The following is a 15739-nucleotide window of genomic DNA, read 5'->3' on the forward strand; positions in this document are numbered from 1 at the left end:
AAAGGCTGTAACTACTAGACCGTTACCGATTCTTAAAGGGTTTCTAAAGACGCTGCTCTGTAATTGTTTCCCAATGATGAACAAGTGTCAAGTAGAGAAAATAAGAACTAGAAACCTTTGCTGCCTCACATGCGCTCAGCTATCTTGTCTCACCAAGCGAAAGAGCGGGATCCTTTCCTGCAGGGGAGGCGCTGACAGTGACGGTGACGTGCGGGGAGCATCTCTGCTCTTCAGGCTCCTGGCTCTCCACCGGCTCTCACAGACAAGGCAGCTGCACCCGGAGGCCGCACTCATGTAGCACAAGCTGGCCTGATGCGGGGATGGCGGTACCACCCACGGAGCCAGACACTGCTTTTTACTTTATTCAACATTCAAGCACGAGCACAAGGGGACGTTCTTGTGGGGACAGCTAAAGGACCCTGGGAGGAGAGAGGGACCCTTGGGGCGAGAACCACACAACAGAGGCCCATCCTCACAAAAACGGCTCGATGTTGATCTCCACGCAGGAGCAGGGCATGGTCAGCTCAAATTTGGTGATGACGTCAGGATGAAGGACCCCCAGCTTTCCAATGCTCTGACCCCGGACAAAGATCTCAGCACATCGCCCGGGAAAGAATGCAGGGCCTGAAACACAGTGAGAGAAAAATCAATGTTTCTCCTGGCAAGAACATCAACAGGCATTTAACACTGAAAGCTCACCAGTCTACTTTAAAAATAACTTACCTTCTTTAAACTACCGGCCATGAAATGAGACTGCTTCCTCATACTTTCTGGTCATAAAAAGAAGTATTTGCTATTATACCAAGACACCCTTAGAAAGAAAAGGTGAGGGGCACATGTGAAAATCAGGGCTCTGTGTTTTTTGTACCACAGGGGTCAAGGCAGGGTACAGAAAAGGAGGCTGAAGGAGCAGAGCTGGGAGAAGGCTGGGGGACATGTGCAGACGTGGAGCTGCTCTAAGCAGGACAAAGGGAAAGTGAAATGTGAAACCAATGACTCTGCCTGGGAAAAACCTGTTCTGAAACCAGTTTTTCCACAGTAATACTTGCTGGATAAAAAGAGTACACTGAATTCATGTACTGGTCAAAACAGCACTCTTTTCTACCTCATCACACAGAGAAACACAAGCTGAGCTGTCCTCGGCAGGCGCAGGCCTTGAACCAGAGTGTTGGAAAGAACTTTCTAAGCAGTTTTGATGTATCTTACTGTCAACCTGCAGCCAAGGCCAGCTCCCAAACAAGTCTGGGTTGAGCCCTGATTTACTCACGACAGGCAGAAAGCTCCCTCTTCATCTGGGTGCTGACGCAGGGATATGGCTTACTAACCCAGTGTCAGTTCTTGAGGTTTAAACAGCTAGAAACAAGCAAACAGACAAACGTATAGGCCCACTGTACAGCCACTCCATTTACCAGTGCCGCAGGGATTCATCAAGGCTCCAAACTCTATTGAAGTTAAAACAAACGCTGACTCATTTCTCTCACCACCAACTTGCAAAGGGATCAGGCCCACAGCTCATGACTGATTCAACTCAAACATTTACCGGCATGAACTACAAAAAACCAGCAGAGCTGGGCCACAAGCCTGCAGCCCGCTTTTCAAAGAGAGTGCGTTATTTACGAAAGAGCAAACTGCTGAGTCTCTACTGATGGCTCCAAGGGCAGCATAATGAAGAGACGCAGAACTGGGGAAGGGGCGGGGGGCAGTGGGACACAGACACAGGACGATCACCCACATTTCCCCATCAGCACAGAAGGATGTTCGTGCTCCTAAAAAACATTTTTAACTGCCATTCTTAAATAACCCCAAAGCAACCAGGTTGAAATATCAGGCAGTCTGTTTCTCACAGCTCCCCCAAACTAAACAATCCTGCTTCACTGTCTATTAAAGCAAGAATTTCGACAAACTGGATTTGAAGTTCATAATTATTTGGCTATGTGCCCAAATCTGCACCTGCAGAGAAGGACTAAACAACATAATACAGAAAGCGACTTCACTGATAATACAGAGCCTTAGCAAGACATGAATATTGCTAAATCTGACAAAGATGGCACATTTTAATTCTGTCAAAATAAAAACCTAACTTAAAGGACAAGACCACCCTCCTCCCCCATCAAATAAATCTTCAGATGGTAAGTCTGTAAAAGTGCTGGTGGTGAATAAGCAACATAACCAAGAATCACAGAGCTGGAAAGGCCGCCCGAAAGGCACTCACTCATCAGCCCGGCACCCCTTACACAGAATACGCCTGAAGAAGCTGCACAGCCTGAAAAAGACGCCGGCCTATTTTTAAAGGCCATTTGGAGAGGGAGTTTTCAAGACCTTCCCTGATTACCAGGGTATGTTTAAGACTCCTCACTGCACCAGAATCCTTGCTTTCTATCTATCTGCAAATTCCAATTTGACTGGATTCATTTTAACTGAAGCATAAAACCAGACTATTTTAGAATCTAATCCAGATGTGCTAGTTCTGACAATGTTAGCAAAATAAAGCCTAAGAGATAAGACCTTAGAATTTTTACTTCATAAAACAACTTTTTGAATCAGCACTTTTCTAGCAAAATCCAGTTACGTTTTTTTCCAGTTAGTGAGCACGATAATGCCAGCTGTACTCTCTCCAGAAATTTGTACCAAACTTTGCTTAAGCTCACTAACTGGTTAAATACTTGGTCAAACAAAACCATTCCTATCACTAAATACAATTTTCCTTCTTTCCAACAACAACAACAACAACAACAACAACAAAAACCCTGAAATTCATATTATGCACTATTTAAAACATATCCAAGTATGGGACTATTCTAAACAATACAAATAGCAAAAGCTCTCAGCCCAGCACACGGACCCATCCCAGTCACTGCAGAGCATCTTAAACTGCCCCTGGGTCACAGGCCTACCCAGCTGAGGAGCTGCATGCCAGTGCAGCGGACACCAAAGGGTCCTCTCATCCAACGCTAATCCCCACCCCCACCCACAGGTAAAAATTAAGCTCAAGAATGGGATTTCTGCATAAATTCTGTTTTGCTGAAAACCACACATTTTAACCTGTGGTGACAATTTTCACTTTTCTTGCCATTTTTCATTTTTTCAGTTCTAACAAGGTTTTAAGATTTTCTGATTGACACACTGTTACGTTAGAGCAAGGCTGAAGGCCTCTTCTTCAGACATAAATTGAGAGGCATATAAAAGTGTCTTCAAGTTTGTACAGGGTACAGAGAGTACCTCAAAACTGTACCACTTGGCTGATGTTGTACGTGAACCAGAAGTACTGAAAGAAAATTTTCAATTACTAGAACATAAGCATTTCTTAATGCTTTTTTAAAATCTTTATGGTTCAAACCAAATCTTGCAGGCAGAAGTGAATGGCTTCAAAGAAGAGCAGACAAGAGAGAACTGCTTCACTAACAAAGCAAAGGGAACAGACCCCACCTCAGGCAGCAATTAGGTCTGAGTTCAAAGATGAGAGCACCCCCCCATCAGCAGGAGGGGAGCTGAGCACCGCAGGGCCACCACAAAGCCACCGCAAAGCTCTGGGACCAGGACGAGGCAACTTAAATCAGAGTCCTTCCAAAAGTAAAGGAGTCAGATCTGCACGGAACCTAAATATAGGCCTAGACTTAGGGAAAATCAGACCTGGATGGTAGTCCGAGGCTACTTTTATCTCATTAGCAAACAAACAAAAATATATTTCTGGGGAAAGAGCAGTCTGCAGTGTCTAAAATCATAAAGCTGCCAATTCAAGGGAAATCATGCTGCCATGTGAATGAGAATTCTAAACTCCAAATTCTACAAAATATCTTCTTTTTCTTTTAACCATGTGTTTAAGTCTAAATAGAGTTCCTGGTTTACTGTTGCACCAAGGTGCATAAATTCTACAATTTTCAGCCTGCACCCCAAATGCTCTCCAGCAAAAAGCCTCTCAGCCACACTTTGCCACCCAGTTCCTCTCACCAATTAAACCCTCAGCTTTGCTGGTATCCATCACAGCAAAACGGCTTCCAACGGAAGACAGATTTGGGGAAAATAGTGTTTTCTGTTGAAATGCATGTGGAAACCCAGACAAAAGAAACATCAGTTCAGCACAAATAAGAATTTAATTTCCAAAACTTAGTGGGGTGTAAGTAAGTCCCTTAATTAAAGCTTTTGTAGCATCTCTTCGAGGGCTATAATTGTCTCTCTGTGCTCAAACGGCAGGACCACTTTGAGGACCTTGGGGGCAATTCTTGGGCCAGTAATCCAGCACAGCACCCAGTCTTCAGCACATTTTCTGGCTAATTGACCTTCAAAGAGTTTGTGAGCTCCCTCCCTTGCTGGTTGCCAAACACCTTTCACAGTTTCACAGTTTTTTTGCCCCAGTCTTTCTCTTGGAGTAATATTATAGGCCCAAAGTTTGGACAAGCTTTACACATAGTCACTCCTGTAATTTTGTGAAGCATCGGAAGTAGAAGCTTAAGGTGCTAACTGAGCAGACCCCTTATCTAAAAGCTCTGCGGTGCTATCAAGCACGAGGCTCTTAAGTCCTTAGTCTCAAACCCGCTGCCACTGGCTGTTTGCAACAAATTCATTTGATACTGTACTTAACCCATCTCTAAACATCACCTACTCGTACAATTTTACTTTTCCCTTTCTTTGTATTACTGATACATGCTTTGGGGTTGTACCTGCCTGCAATCTGGTACTTTATCACTCAAATTTTCCACAATAAAAAGAATAAAATTAAAAGGACGGTGGGGAACACTGAGAAAGTAATGTCCGTATATCACATACGTCACAGCAAATAAGAGAAGCCATCATCATGAGCTTTAATAATAACAACACACAAGTCCCCAAATTCAGGGACGAAACACAAAACACAGAATTATATAGCTTAGTAAGCCACTGGGCCAACTGAATGTGCTTTAAATCTGTTCTAAATGACTGATTATGTAATATGGGGTGGGAGGAAGGAATAATCACTTAACAGGCTGACTCTAGGGCTGACACCTACCCAAACCCTGCCTTCCTCCCCCAAGTCCCTAATTCTAATACAATTACATACATAAAATAATTAATTCCGCAGTCCCATATCCCATCCTAGGAAATCACACGAAGGGAAAAAAAATCAAAAACAAAAATCCAGTGTCTGTTCTGGAGTGAAACTGACAGAGCAGGTGACAGGAAGAGGAGGTGGGGCTGGGACCATAATTCCCCACCCAGGACTTTCTCCTGCTTTCCGACCACTTTCTGACATAGCAGTTTCTAACTAAGCTGCCAGCACATTAATCTCATTTTCCTTTTCTAAATAATGTTAATTTAAAGGGAAAAAAAGACAAAATATAGGGCTTAAAAAAAAAAAAAAAGGCCAACTGACCACAGACTTAACATGTGAGCAACGTATTGTTCTTAAGGGTGGCTGCTCTCAAAGCTTTAAACCAGGAGTTTTTTGAGCGCATCAGTGGAATGAGGGAGCACCCAGGGGGGAAACAGGCACAATGTGGGTAAGGCGTTAACCTATAAAAAGAAAAGCGTTTAGGAATACGAGGAGGAAAGACTGGCCTAACTACTGAGATATAAACACACACCTTTTTTCCAGATCTTGGTACACTCTCGGTTGGAAGAAAAGTTCTCTGCAAAGATCATTTAATCTGTAAGTGGAGACTGAATAATTTCCAACTGGTAATATAAAACACCCATTTTGCCCCAGATGTATACAAGTCTTCACCTTACATCTGAAGTGAAATATTTATGGCACCTAAAGTCTTTAAAGAGAGGGGACCTAATCCCTTGAGTTGAATGGCTGTCTTTCATCCTTTTCTGAAGATCAAAAGAAAGAAACCCCCTTACACAACTTGACAGCACTAATCCCAACACACCTGCAGGCACCGTTAACCCTCAGAGCCAAGGCAACTGGGCCAGGGGAGAGCCGGGCCCGCTCACCCCACAGCATGGAGCTCGGAGGGGAGCCTGCGCCCACAGTGACGTTCTACAGGGACGGTACGACAAAATCTGTCCTGCAAATAAGGACTGGATCCTGTCGGACTTCGTTCTTAAAAAGCAATCTGCAAAGCCCAGACTACCTAGCTTCTAACTAATGGAGAAATGTCATCCTTTTATAATAGATCACCACAATTGCCTTATGACTAAATATTTAGAATGATAGCTCCAAAAATTTTGTTTTACTTTGTATATGGAAATTTATCACTTATTTTCATGGCTATCACTTTTTGACACTTGTTAAGATCTGTTTTATTTTATTTATATTTTATTTTTTTGTTAAGTTGACCTGTAACATTAGTTAGTTCCAGGAGCACAACACAGTGATTCAACATCTCTGCATGATCACCACTCTGAAGGTCTATTTCAAAATCTAATCTTAACTATGTGTCTCTCATACACACACACTCATATTACAAAACCTGAAGAAGGTAACGAATGTTAGGAGAACTTAAATGTGATACATTTAATTGCAATTTTAAATGCATCTCAAATTAACTTGTATAAAACCAAAAGATTTTTAACTCCAGGTTAAAAAGTGCCCTCACTGGGGGAGGGAATATATAGCTCAGTGGTAGAGCGCATGCCTAGCATGCGTGAGGTCCTGGATTCAATCCCCAGTACCTCCATGAAGATAGATAGATAGATAGATAGATAGATAGATAGATAGATAGATAGATAGATAGATAGATAGATAGAAAGATAGACCTAATTACCTCCCCCTCCAAAAATAAAGTGACAATTTGAAAAATAAAAGAGTGCCCTCACTGTCTACCTATTGGCTTGTTTTAAAAACTCCTATTCCAAAATAATGCCACCATCCTACATGTGTCTGGCACTTGAGTCATTTCCCCCCAAATGTTCACATTTCTTAAATGTCCATAGGACACATATAGAATAACAGGTTCAACAATAAAAGGTATGGATCATCCTGCCTTCCTGGGCCAGGAAGATGGTTCTTTCCTCATCTTTCACCGGATAAAAACCTGGTAAGGAACAATTTCTCCAACCAGATGTGTGCAACTTATTACTTTCTCTACCATTACAGTGAAATAACAAAAACAACAGTAAAGAGACTATTCTAGGGTTAACTGAGTATATGAGATTATATCTGTAACTTCACAATTAGTTAACCTATTCAACTGAGACCTTTGGCCAACATGGAATAAACATAACTTCAAACATGTAATTATGATAGATGTGCTGTAGTTTCAGAATTCAATTTCAGCTGACAAGCAGGGCGTGGGGAAAACAATGAAGAGAATGAGATTGTGAAAACAAAGTACCCTGCCCTCTACTTACTCATCTCCTTCCATCACTAGTAAAGGCAGTGACCTGGTCCCAGTGCAGCCCTGGCCAAGCCCCTGAGGACAGGCAAGTTACAGATGGGAAAGTGAAGCACAAGGAGATTAGGGGACTTGCCCAAGGCAAGCAACAGTATAGCCCAGAGAGTGGGGACAGCCCCTGAAGTGGCACCTCTGAGCGTGTGGCCCTGAGGCACAGAAGGCCTGCAGGACAGTGTTTTCAAACTTTGGGTCAAGCTCTCCATTTCATGTTTGCAAAATTCTTCTGATTTAGAATTAAATAAATAAACAAAACTTGAAGAAGAAGAAAAAAAAGGACTGGCAACCTCTAACCTTAGGACATAACTAGGTATGCTCTGCAATATTATTAACACAACACAAACAAAACCTAGAACTTTCCAGGGAAAACAGAACTACATTTCTAGAAGTCCCATATAATGCAGGCTTCCTTAAAGAGTAAGTTCCAGATTCCTGAAACAAGGCTGGAATAATCTGAGAAGATAAATGAGCCCCACCGTGACACTATCTAAAAGGGTGAAGAAAATGTTGCTATGTTAGACCCTGCAGCAGAGGCTGATTCTGAAGCATTTAAACTCCTGCAGAATCTTAAAACTGGAAATGACCTTGGAGGCGATCTTGTCCATGCCTTTATTTTCGATGAGGAAAACGTGTAACAAAGAGGTTGAGAAAACCGTACAGCCAGGTAACAGCAGAGCTAAGAACCCAGTTCCTTTCTGGACCTCAGTCAATGACTTACCCAGTGCTGATTATCTGGTTTTTGTTTGCTTATTTTCTGGGTGGAGATAATTAGGTTTATCTATTTTTTTGATGGAGGTACTGGAGATCACACCCGGGACCTCGTGCATGCAGCACACACTCTGCCACTGAGCTCCACCCCTCCCCTCCAATGCTGATTTTCTTAAGGGCAGACCTAATGTCTAACCCGAGGGTCCTCAGGGGAGGGATCATCCATTCCAAAATGCCTTCCCAAATTCTTACATCTGCCTCTCCCAACAACTCTGTGGTACACAGGACAGATATGACCATTCCCCATGTTACAGATGAAGACATTTCCAGCACAAAGGGATTAAGTCCTAAATCACACCGACCTCAGCAACAGAAGCGCCGACGCAACACAGTTACTGTGACCACACCACAGCCGATCATGCCTCCCAGGGCTCAACAAAGTGCATTCTTTCTATCATTTTAACTAGACTCTGTACCATCTTAACATCTGCCTTTTCAATTTCGTTTATATTCACATGTTTTACCACATTCCATCACATTTATATGTCATAGTTTGCACGTTGTTCTTCTAAGTATTTTATGTTGAAGTCGATTCCAATTATCCGCTACTACAAACAGGGCTTCTGTAACATGTATGTTACTTTTTGCTCTTTCTTGGTTCCCTCCCTTTGTCTAAGGTAGTACCACACAAATAAAACAATGCGAATCATCGTACAGCTCATTATATATCAAAGCATTAGACAAAGGACTTCAAGCAATGGTAGTATCAAACTTAATACAAGATTATACTGACCTCGTTTTGTACAACACTGATTTTGAAAAAGTCTTCCCTTGCACAGTACCAACTACTTACTACCTTTTTTTCAGTTCCATTGGTGAGGAAAAGAATGCTTCAAAGCAGCCCAGGAAAATAATTCCAAAAGGGGATGTCTGTTCAGAGAACACAATTCACAAACAAGCTAAGAGCCTTTAGGGATTAAGAGAATGAGCAGAAACCTTTCTCTTCTGGAATGTGAGTACCAAAGTATAGTGGCTGCAGTAATGTTGATAAAATATTTAACAGCTACTGGTGAATATTAGACACATCAAAACAGGTCTCACGGTACAAACAGGAAGTTCTGGAGACACTGAGAGCAAGGCATTTTATCTGGTATTTCTGCTCAAGTGTTTACTCTTCACGGGCTTCAACATCAGAAGAAATAAAAATATTCTAACTATAGTCACACGGTTTATTGTTTAAAAGAAGGCAAGTAAGTAACCACTGCCTCTTCACTAATATTTTGGGCCATGTTGCTGTTCCCCATGTTTCTTCTCTCACCTCTTCCTAAATATGCTCTTTCCACACAGTAAGGGTGTGTGTGGCTATCAACCAGGTGTGGTTTCAGAAAGAGGGTAGGTTTTTCTATTCCACTAAATTTGCCCCGTCCTTTCTAATGTTAATACCTGACCTTTTCCAAAAGGGAGCAAATTTTTTTCCTTTCATAATGAAAAAGGCTAAAAATTAAAGCATTTCTTAAATTCACACTAATAGTATCAACTGAAACTGAAGTCAGATCCTTCCCTGAAAAGAAAATATTTTTAAAAGAGCAGAAGGGGAACAATGAGAGAACCGGGTCCTGGAGGCGGGGGAGTGGAGAAGGAACAGTAAGACCCAAGGCTGCGTGGTGCGGAGGGCGGGGTCTGCTGCCAGCCTCGCGTGTGGCCTGTTTGGCCTTGAAGAACCCTCAGCAGGAAGATGAGGTTCCTCAGCTACAACCCAGTGAGCCGGCAGGTGCTCCGAGGTTTTTCCATGAGGGGACAGGTTGTCCAAGTCACCCATGTGACTACCAGCATTTATTCTCAAGCAGGTTGCAGCTAGGCCATGGCTACTGAACATTAATATAAAGCAAAATAACTCATCAAGATCAAAACCACAATTGAGACCTCAAGGAAGCTGGCTTTTCATTTCCACAGAAGTATTGGGAATGCTTTAAATGAATGTCAATCTGTGGGATTCCTGTAATGATGTAATACAGGGAAGGCTAATTTAAGATAAAAACCAGAAAGGAATCTCTGCAAAGGCAGCGTAACACGGAGAGGAGAAGAAATCTGCTGGCAGATGAGAGACACTCTGGAGAAGACAGGTATCTAATGGATGTCTGATTAACGTCCCACTTCCCCACTGCCCCAAAGTCCACAGTAAAATACGCATTGCTAATATTTAAACAAAGCAGACTCTTAATTAATATTTTTTTAAAAAGCAGTGCAAACATTAGTTATCAAAGGCCTCTACAGTCTTGCTTGTTAAAAAGAAATACTGGGAAAATGTTGATCAAAAAGTGATTTTAACAGCCTTCTAATTTCCTAGATAAATCATAATAGAGGGTCAGCTATTAGCTACCAAGCAGTGAGAATCACTAAATCAAACTCTGTTTTTGGTTCCATTAAGCAAGGAGGGACTTTGGTTCTGTTGAGCAAAACAGAGACTATGAAAAATGTTGGAATCCAAGTGGAATTACTCTGAATGGATAAATAATAGAAGCAAAGTTAGACAGAAAAAAAAAAAAAGTTGGTCCCAAATACACCACTCTAAACAAAGCCCTTGGATGGGAAACCTGGTCACTAAATTGCTAACTGCTCTGAAAGGAACAAGGGACTGGCAGCTGTTCGTGCTCCAGTGTCCACGGGACCTCACACAGAGGCCTCTACTTCTGTATCTCATGTATTCTGCAAACTGCTATTAAAAAGCCAACATATAAATAGACCATCAGCTAAGTATTTTATAAACTCCCTAGTCATGGCATAAAATCTTTTCTTTTGGAATCTGTCAGGATCCTGTACATCATACATATACATATGATTAAGGCCTCATCTCTAATCATCACTTTACTGACAGATACAGTGACTTTATCTTAATGTTGGAAAGAACTGCTAACGGACTTAGAAGAGCTGGACTATTGGGGAGACTATGGCGCTAACTCTGATATATACCTGCAGAATTCTCAAAATATTTCTCAAGAGAATTATTAAACAATAGAAGCCTTCTTTTCTTGAAAAAAGAGGCTATAGCAAACTGGATCTTTAAAACTCTATGGATCTGTGAACTCTGCCCTGAATTGGAACAGTTTTTTATTCCAATTCTCAGCCAGTCTCAAATATCCCCATGTTTCCTCTTGGACCTGTTCACTTTGACCAAAGGAAGTACTTTTAAAAATCATTTAATCTTTTAGAGATGTCAAAGAGTATAAGATTTTTAGATCTCTTCTATTCCCTCATGGATTTCAAAAAGCATTTACCATAAGACAAGGTAAATCTAAGGAGTTAAGTAATACCACTAAAAAAAAGTCATAGCAACATGTACCAAAAAATCTACAAGGCATATGGAAAAAGGTAAAACTCGATCTATTCCTCATAGGTACTCAGGATAAATTACAAACAGGGAAGAGACTTAAATGAAAAGAAAATAAAAATCTAAGCACTAGAGGAAGCATGGTGCATTCCTCCCTAGTCACAGAGTGGGAGAAACTTTCCAAGCTATGACTCAAAATCCAGCAGCAATAAGGAAAGATTAATAAATTTTACCATATAAATTTTTTTAAAATCTACATGACAAAAACATAATTAAAAAGTCAAAAGATAATTTATTAAAATTAGTTGGCTATATATCATAAAAATTTAATATTCCTGATATGTAACAAGATTCTAAAATAGAGAAAATGAAGATCGAAAAACCTAAAAAATAAGCAAGACATATGAACAAGCAGTTCACAGAAAAGGAAATAAAAATGTCCTGTAAACATGAAAATATGTTTGCTTGCTCATAATTAAGGGAGATCCAACTAAAACCACAGTAGACACCACATCCCACCTGAAAGACTGGCAAAAATTAGAAGTCGGATGACCTAGTCTGCGAATGAGGTTCTGGAGAAAGAGGTCCTCTCATCTGTTGCTGTTGGGTTTGTACAATGTTAGAACCATGAGTCCTACGGAAAGGTGTTTGGTAGTATGTAGCAAAAGCATGAAGTTACCCTTAGTCCCAGTAATCCCACACTTCTAGGGATCTGTCTCAAAGACACACAGGTTAAAAAAAAAAAAAGTAACATATATCCAAGACTATTCATTGTAGCATTATCTGTGGTAGCAAAAGATTGGAAATAGCCCAAACGTCCATCGATAGGGATTGAATTAATTAAAGTGTACTCCGTACTATGCAGTACTCTGCAGATGGAGGCCTCTATATGCTGCCACAGAATGACCTCTATTGTCAACTGGTAAGTAAAAAAAAAAACAAGGTACAGAACAGTGTGTTAAGTATCAACTCTCCAGCTGAGAAAGTGGAGACTATAAACACACACGCATACAAGCTTATACTTAAAAAACTGCACAAGGATAACTGAAAACTAGTAAGATCATGACCTATGGAGACAGGCAGGTAACAGTGTGAGGAAACAGACATGGAAGCTGAAATTCTCTGAATGTACTTTATTTTGTACAATATGTTCTGACTACAAAAAGAACTGAAGATAAAGCTTAAACTGTTTCAATAATCATATCGTACTTACACTGATAGTATTCTGAAACAAAGATAGAGCAAACAAATAAGTAATTATGTAAATTCATTAGGAACCAAGATTTTCAGTGTAAAGAAAACAAGCTATAAATATATAGCCAAACATATTAAGTAAAAACCCTCTAATCCTAAATATAAATTGGAAATATCCATATGAACTCAATGTTTTTCCTTTAAAAAAAGTAAATAAATAAATAAAAAGGTTTTCCCCAGTTCTACATACTAAAAAGTCCTAGAAACAGTGACTCGCTCAGTAGCAATGTGCCACCTTAGCACCTAGATTGTGATCTAAATTTGATTTCTCCGTAAAAGGAACCAAGATCACTTGGAAATATAGCTGATTCTGGGTCCAAGGCAGAAACGATAGAAGATGAGCCTAGAAATGTATTTCCTACATTATCACCTGCTTCCAAAAAACCATTTTCTCCCCTTCATTTTAACAGAAACCTCCCTACTGACAAAGGCTTCTCAAGACTTAAAAACCTTCCCCTTCTCCTACAGAACAATCCAGCCCTAAAGGGGCTAAGGAAGGCAGAAAGCCTCACCCTCAGGGGCAGCATGGGTGTCAGAGCCAACAGGGGTGGGAAGGGCATGCACAGGTGAGAGAGGGGCAGGCCTCTGAGTCTGACAGTGAGTGAAGAGCAGGGCAAACAGGGGACAAGAAGGAGTTTAGTAACAAACAGGAGCAACAATCCAGCAAGTGAACAAATTATGAGTAACGGGAATCAGGTTTCTCACTGTTGGAAAAATGAGGTACAAATATGGAAACAGAGAAAACTACAGTGAACCCTAAGGTGTTGGAATGGAATGGCATGGAGGTGTTGCTGTGGATTTATGGTCTGCAAAAAATATACACAGAAGCAAATTAGTGTTTATATATGTGTGTGTGCACACCTAGAATCCTAAATTTTGGCTTTTAGACACCATTCCCCACTAAAAGGAACCAGAATGGAGAAATAGGACAATGGAAAGTTCAAGATAAGCCTGTAATATCTTCTTGTGTCCAAAGCAAAAGAGTGCTAATAATTATAAAGAATAATAGGAACATGTTACAGGGACACAGAAGTCAATTTGAAGAGACTCCCACTGACAAAAGTGAGGACAATATGAGCATCAGAATAAAAAACAGATTAAAATACACTGAATAAAATCAGAAATGAGTCCACACTGAGATAAATAAAAAGACTGATTAAGAACAGAACATTTACATAATTTCAAAGTTCTTCCCCATAAAATGTTTACTAAATATAATGGAGGAAGGAATAACTTGACAGTAAAGAAGCCTAGCAGACACCATCTTAATCAACCGATTAAGTGAACATTATCAGTTATGAGACAAATGGAAATAGTGTGTCGTTGACAGGCTGCATTGAGAAGACAGCATTACTTCTGTAACGTTCCTCCAAAGATGCCGAACTGGAATCTAATGGTAGGAAAACATCAGACAACCCAAAGTTGACGGACACACTACGAAATAACTGACCTACAACTGTCAAAGTTGTCAGGGTCAGGAAAGCCAAAGAAAGGCTATTCTAGAACTCCCCAGAAGAAGACTTTTGAGACGCAACAGCTAAAAGTGACAAGTGCTTCTTTGATATAAGGGATAACTGATAAAACTTGCACAGGGTAGAGGATTAGATGGTGGTTAACATTAACACGAATGTTATTTTCCTGGTTTTGATGATTATATTTTGGTTATGCAGGACACTGTCCTTGTTTATAAGGAATACACACTCATGTATTAAGGGGTACGGGTTGGCAATTTACTCTCAAATAGTTCATCAAAAAGCTTTCTGTATGGTACTTTAAATTTTTAATAAGCTTGTAACTGTTTCAAAATTTTAATAAGTTAATACAATGGAGTTTAAGTTATAGGAGTTTCTCCCTTTAATTCTTAAAAAAAAAAAAAAAGCTAACAAATGTTGCCTTAGTCCTATACCTTGAAAGAAAAGGAAATACAAAATACGAATACTTCAAGGGGAAAAGGACATTTTGCAGATAGGTAAATTCAATAAACTTATTTGCTTAAACACATCTGCTTCAAAAGAAATGAGAGTAGCTATCTGTTTTAAATTACTCACATTTACTCTCTTAAGAACTGATTCTTTTTCAGGCTACTCCAAAAGATAAGTTATTTCCTTCCTTAAGATCTATCCATGCACCCATCTATCTAAATACATGCACACATATAACAAACTTGTTTCCATACCACAGGATTTCCTAGTATTTTTGAAAATGTGACACCCTATCATTTATTTCATTGTGTTACCTTACCCTGACAAAGTATTAGACGTCATGTATTATTTTAAGTGACTAAGTTAACTGTGTTGAGGAATTTTAGCAACTTATAAAACTAAACTTATTAAATTTATAAGTTTAGCAATTTGTAAGACCACATCAGATTAACTTATATCATTAACTCTTCTTCAAATTACCAAAAAGAATTTAAGAAATATAAGCCAAATCATCTATGTTTTGGCTTATTTTCCCTTTTAAGTCAGTGTTAATGGAAAAGAATTACTCTTAATTTTCCAGTACCCAGAGGTGAGGGACACTGGCAAGTACTTGGTATTCCTGGGCGACTGGAACCAGAGGACACCCAACCTCTGAAATCTGACTGCTGGCTTCCAAGTAGCTGGATAGAGAGCCGCCATTTTTCACATTCACAATGTGCCAGTCCACGCGATAGGACGACCTGGTATTACTAAAGCCTTGAGATACCAGGGGACCTGGTGAAGAGTCTTTCATCTTTGAGAAAGAAAATCTCAAATGATAATGGCTTAATTAAGACGGGGTTTAATTTCTCTCTCATGTCAAAGTCAGAGGAAGTGCTCCAGGGAAAGGTGGCTTTATTCTGAGCGGCCAGGTACACAGCAGACCTACCTGGGGATACATTCAATAGGTTTGCCTGTTTTTCTATCCACCACTTATCCTTTTAATCCTTCTAGATTAAAGCTGAATTGACCACTTAGAGGGCTATTTAGTTTATCAAAACACATCATCCTTTAGGAATTCAGAGGAGAGTGGCTCTTAACCAAGGTATAGCAACTCATCCACATGCCAAAACCAGGGAGCTGCCAGTGTTTGACCAACATGTAAAACTGCTCCTCCCTGAGGAAAACAAACTTACACATGTAAGATCAAAACTGAGTAGTACAAATCACTCTAA

At 40.3% G+C, this 15739-nt stretch overlaps 1 protein-coding gene across 1 annotated transcript in view; it reads right to left on the bottom strand.

Moving 5' to 3' along the window:
* Positions 1–346: 346 nt before the first annotated feature.
* FARSB (phenylalanyl-tRNA synthetase subunit beta) overlaps positions 347–15739 on the bottom strand; it is a 61115-nt gene continuing 45722 nt past the window's right edge. Inside the window, exon 17 of the mRNA XM_031452264.2 lies at positions 347–624. Within this exon, the coding sequence (XP_031308124.1) occupies positions 473–624 (152 nt within the window). The 3' untranslated portion in view covers positions 347–472. The remainder of the gene's footprint in view (positions 625–15739) is intronic.

The sequence above is a fragment of the Camelus dromedarius genome, chromosome 4 (assembly GCF_036321535.1).
Source record: "Camelus dromedarius isolate mCamDro1 chromosome 4, mCamDro1.pat, whole genome shotgun sequence".
Taxonomy (NCBI): Eukaryota; Metazoa; Chordata; class Mammalia; order Artiodactyla; family Camelidae; genus Camelus; species Camelus dromedarius.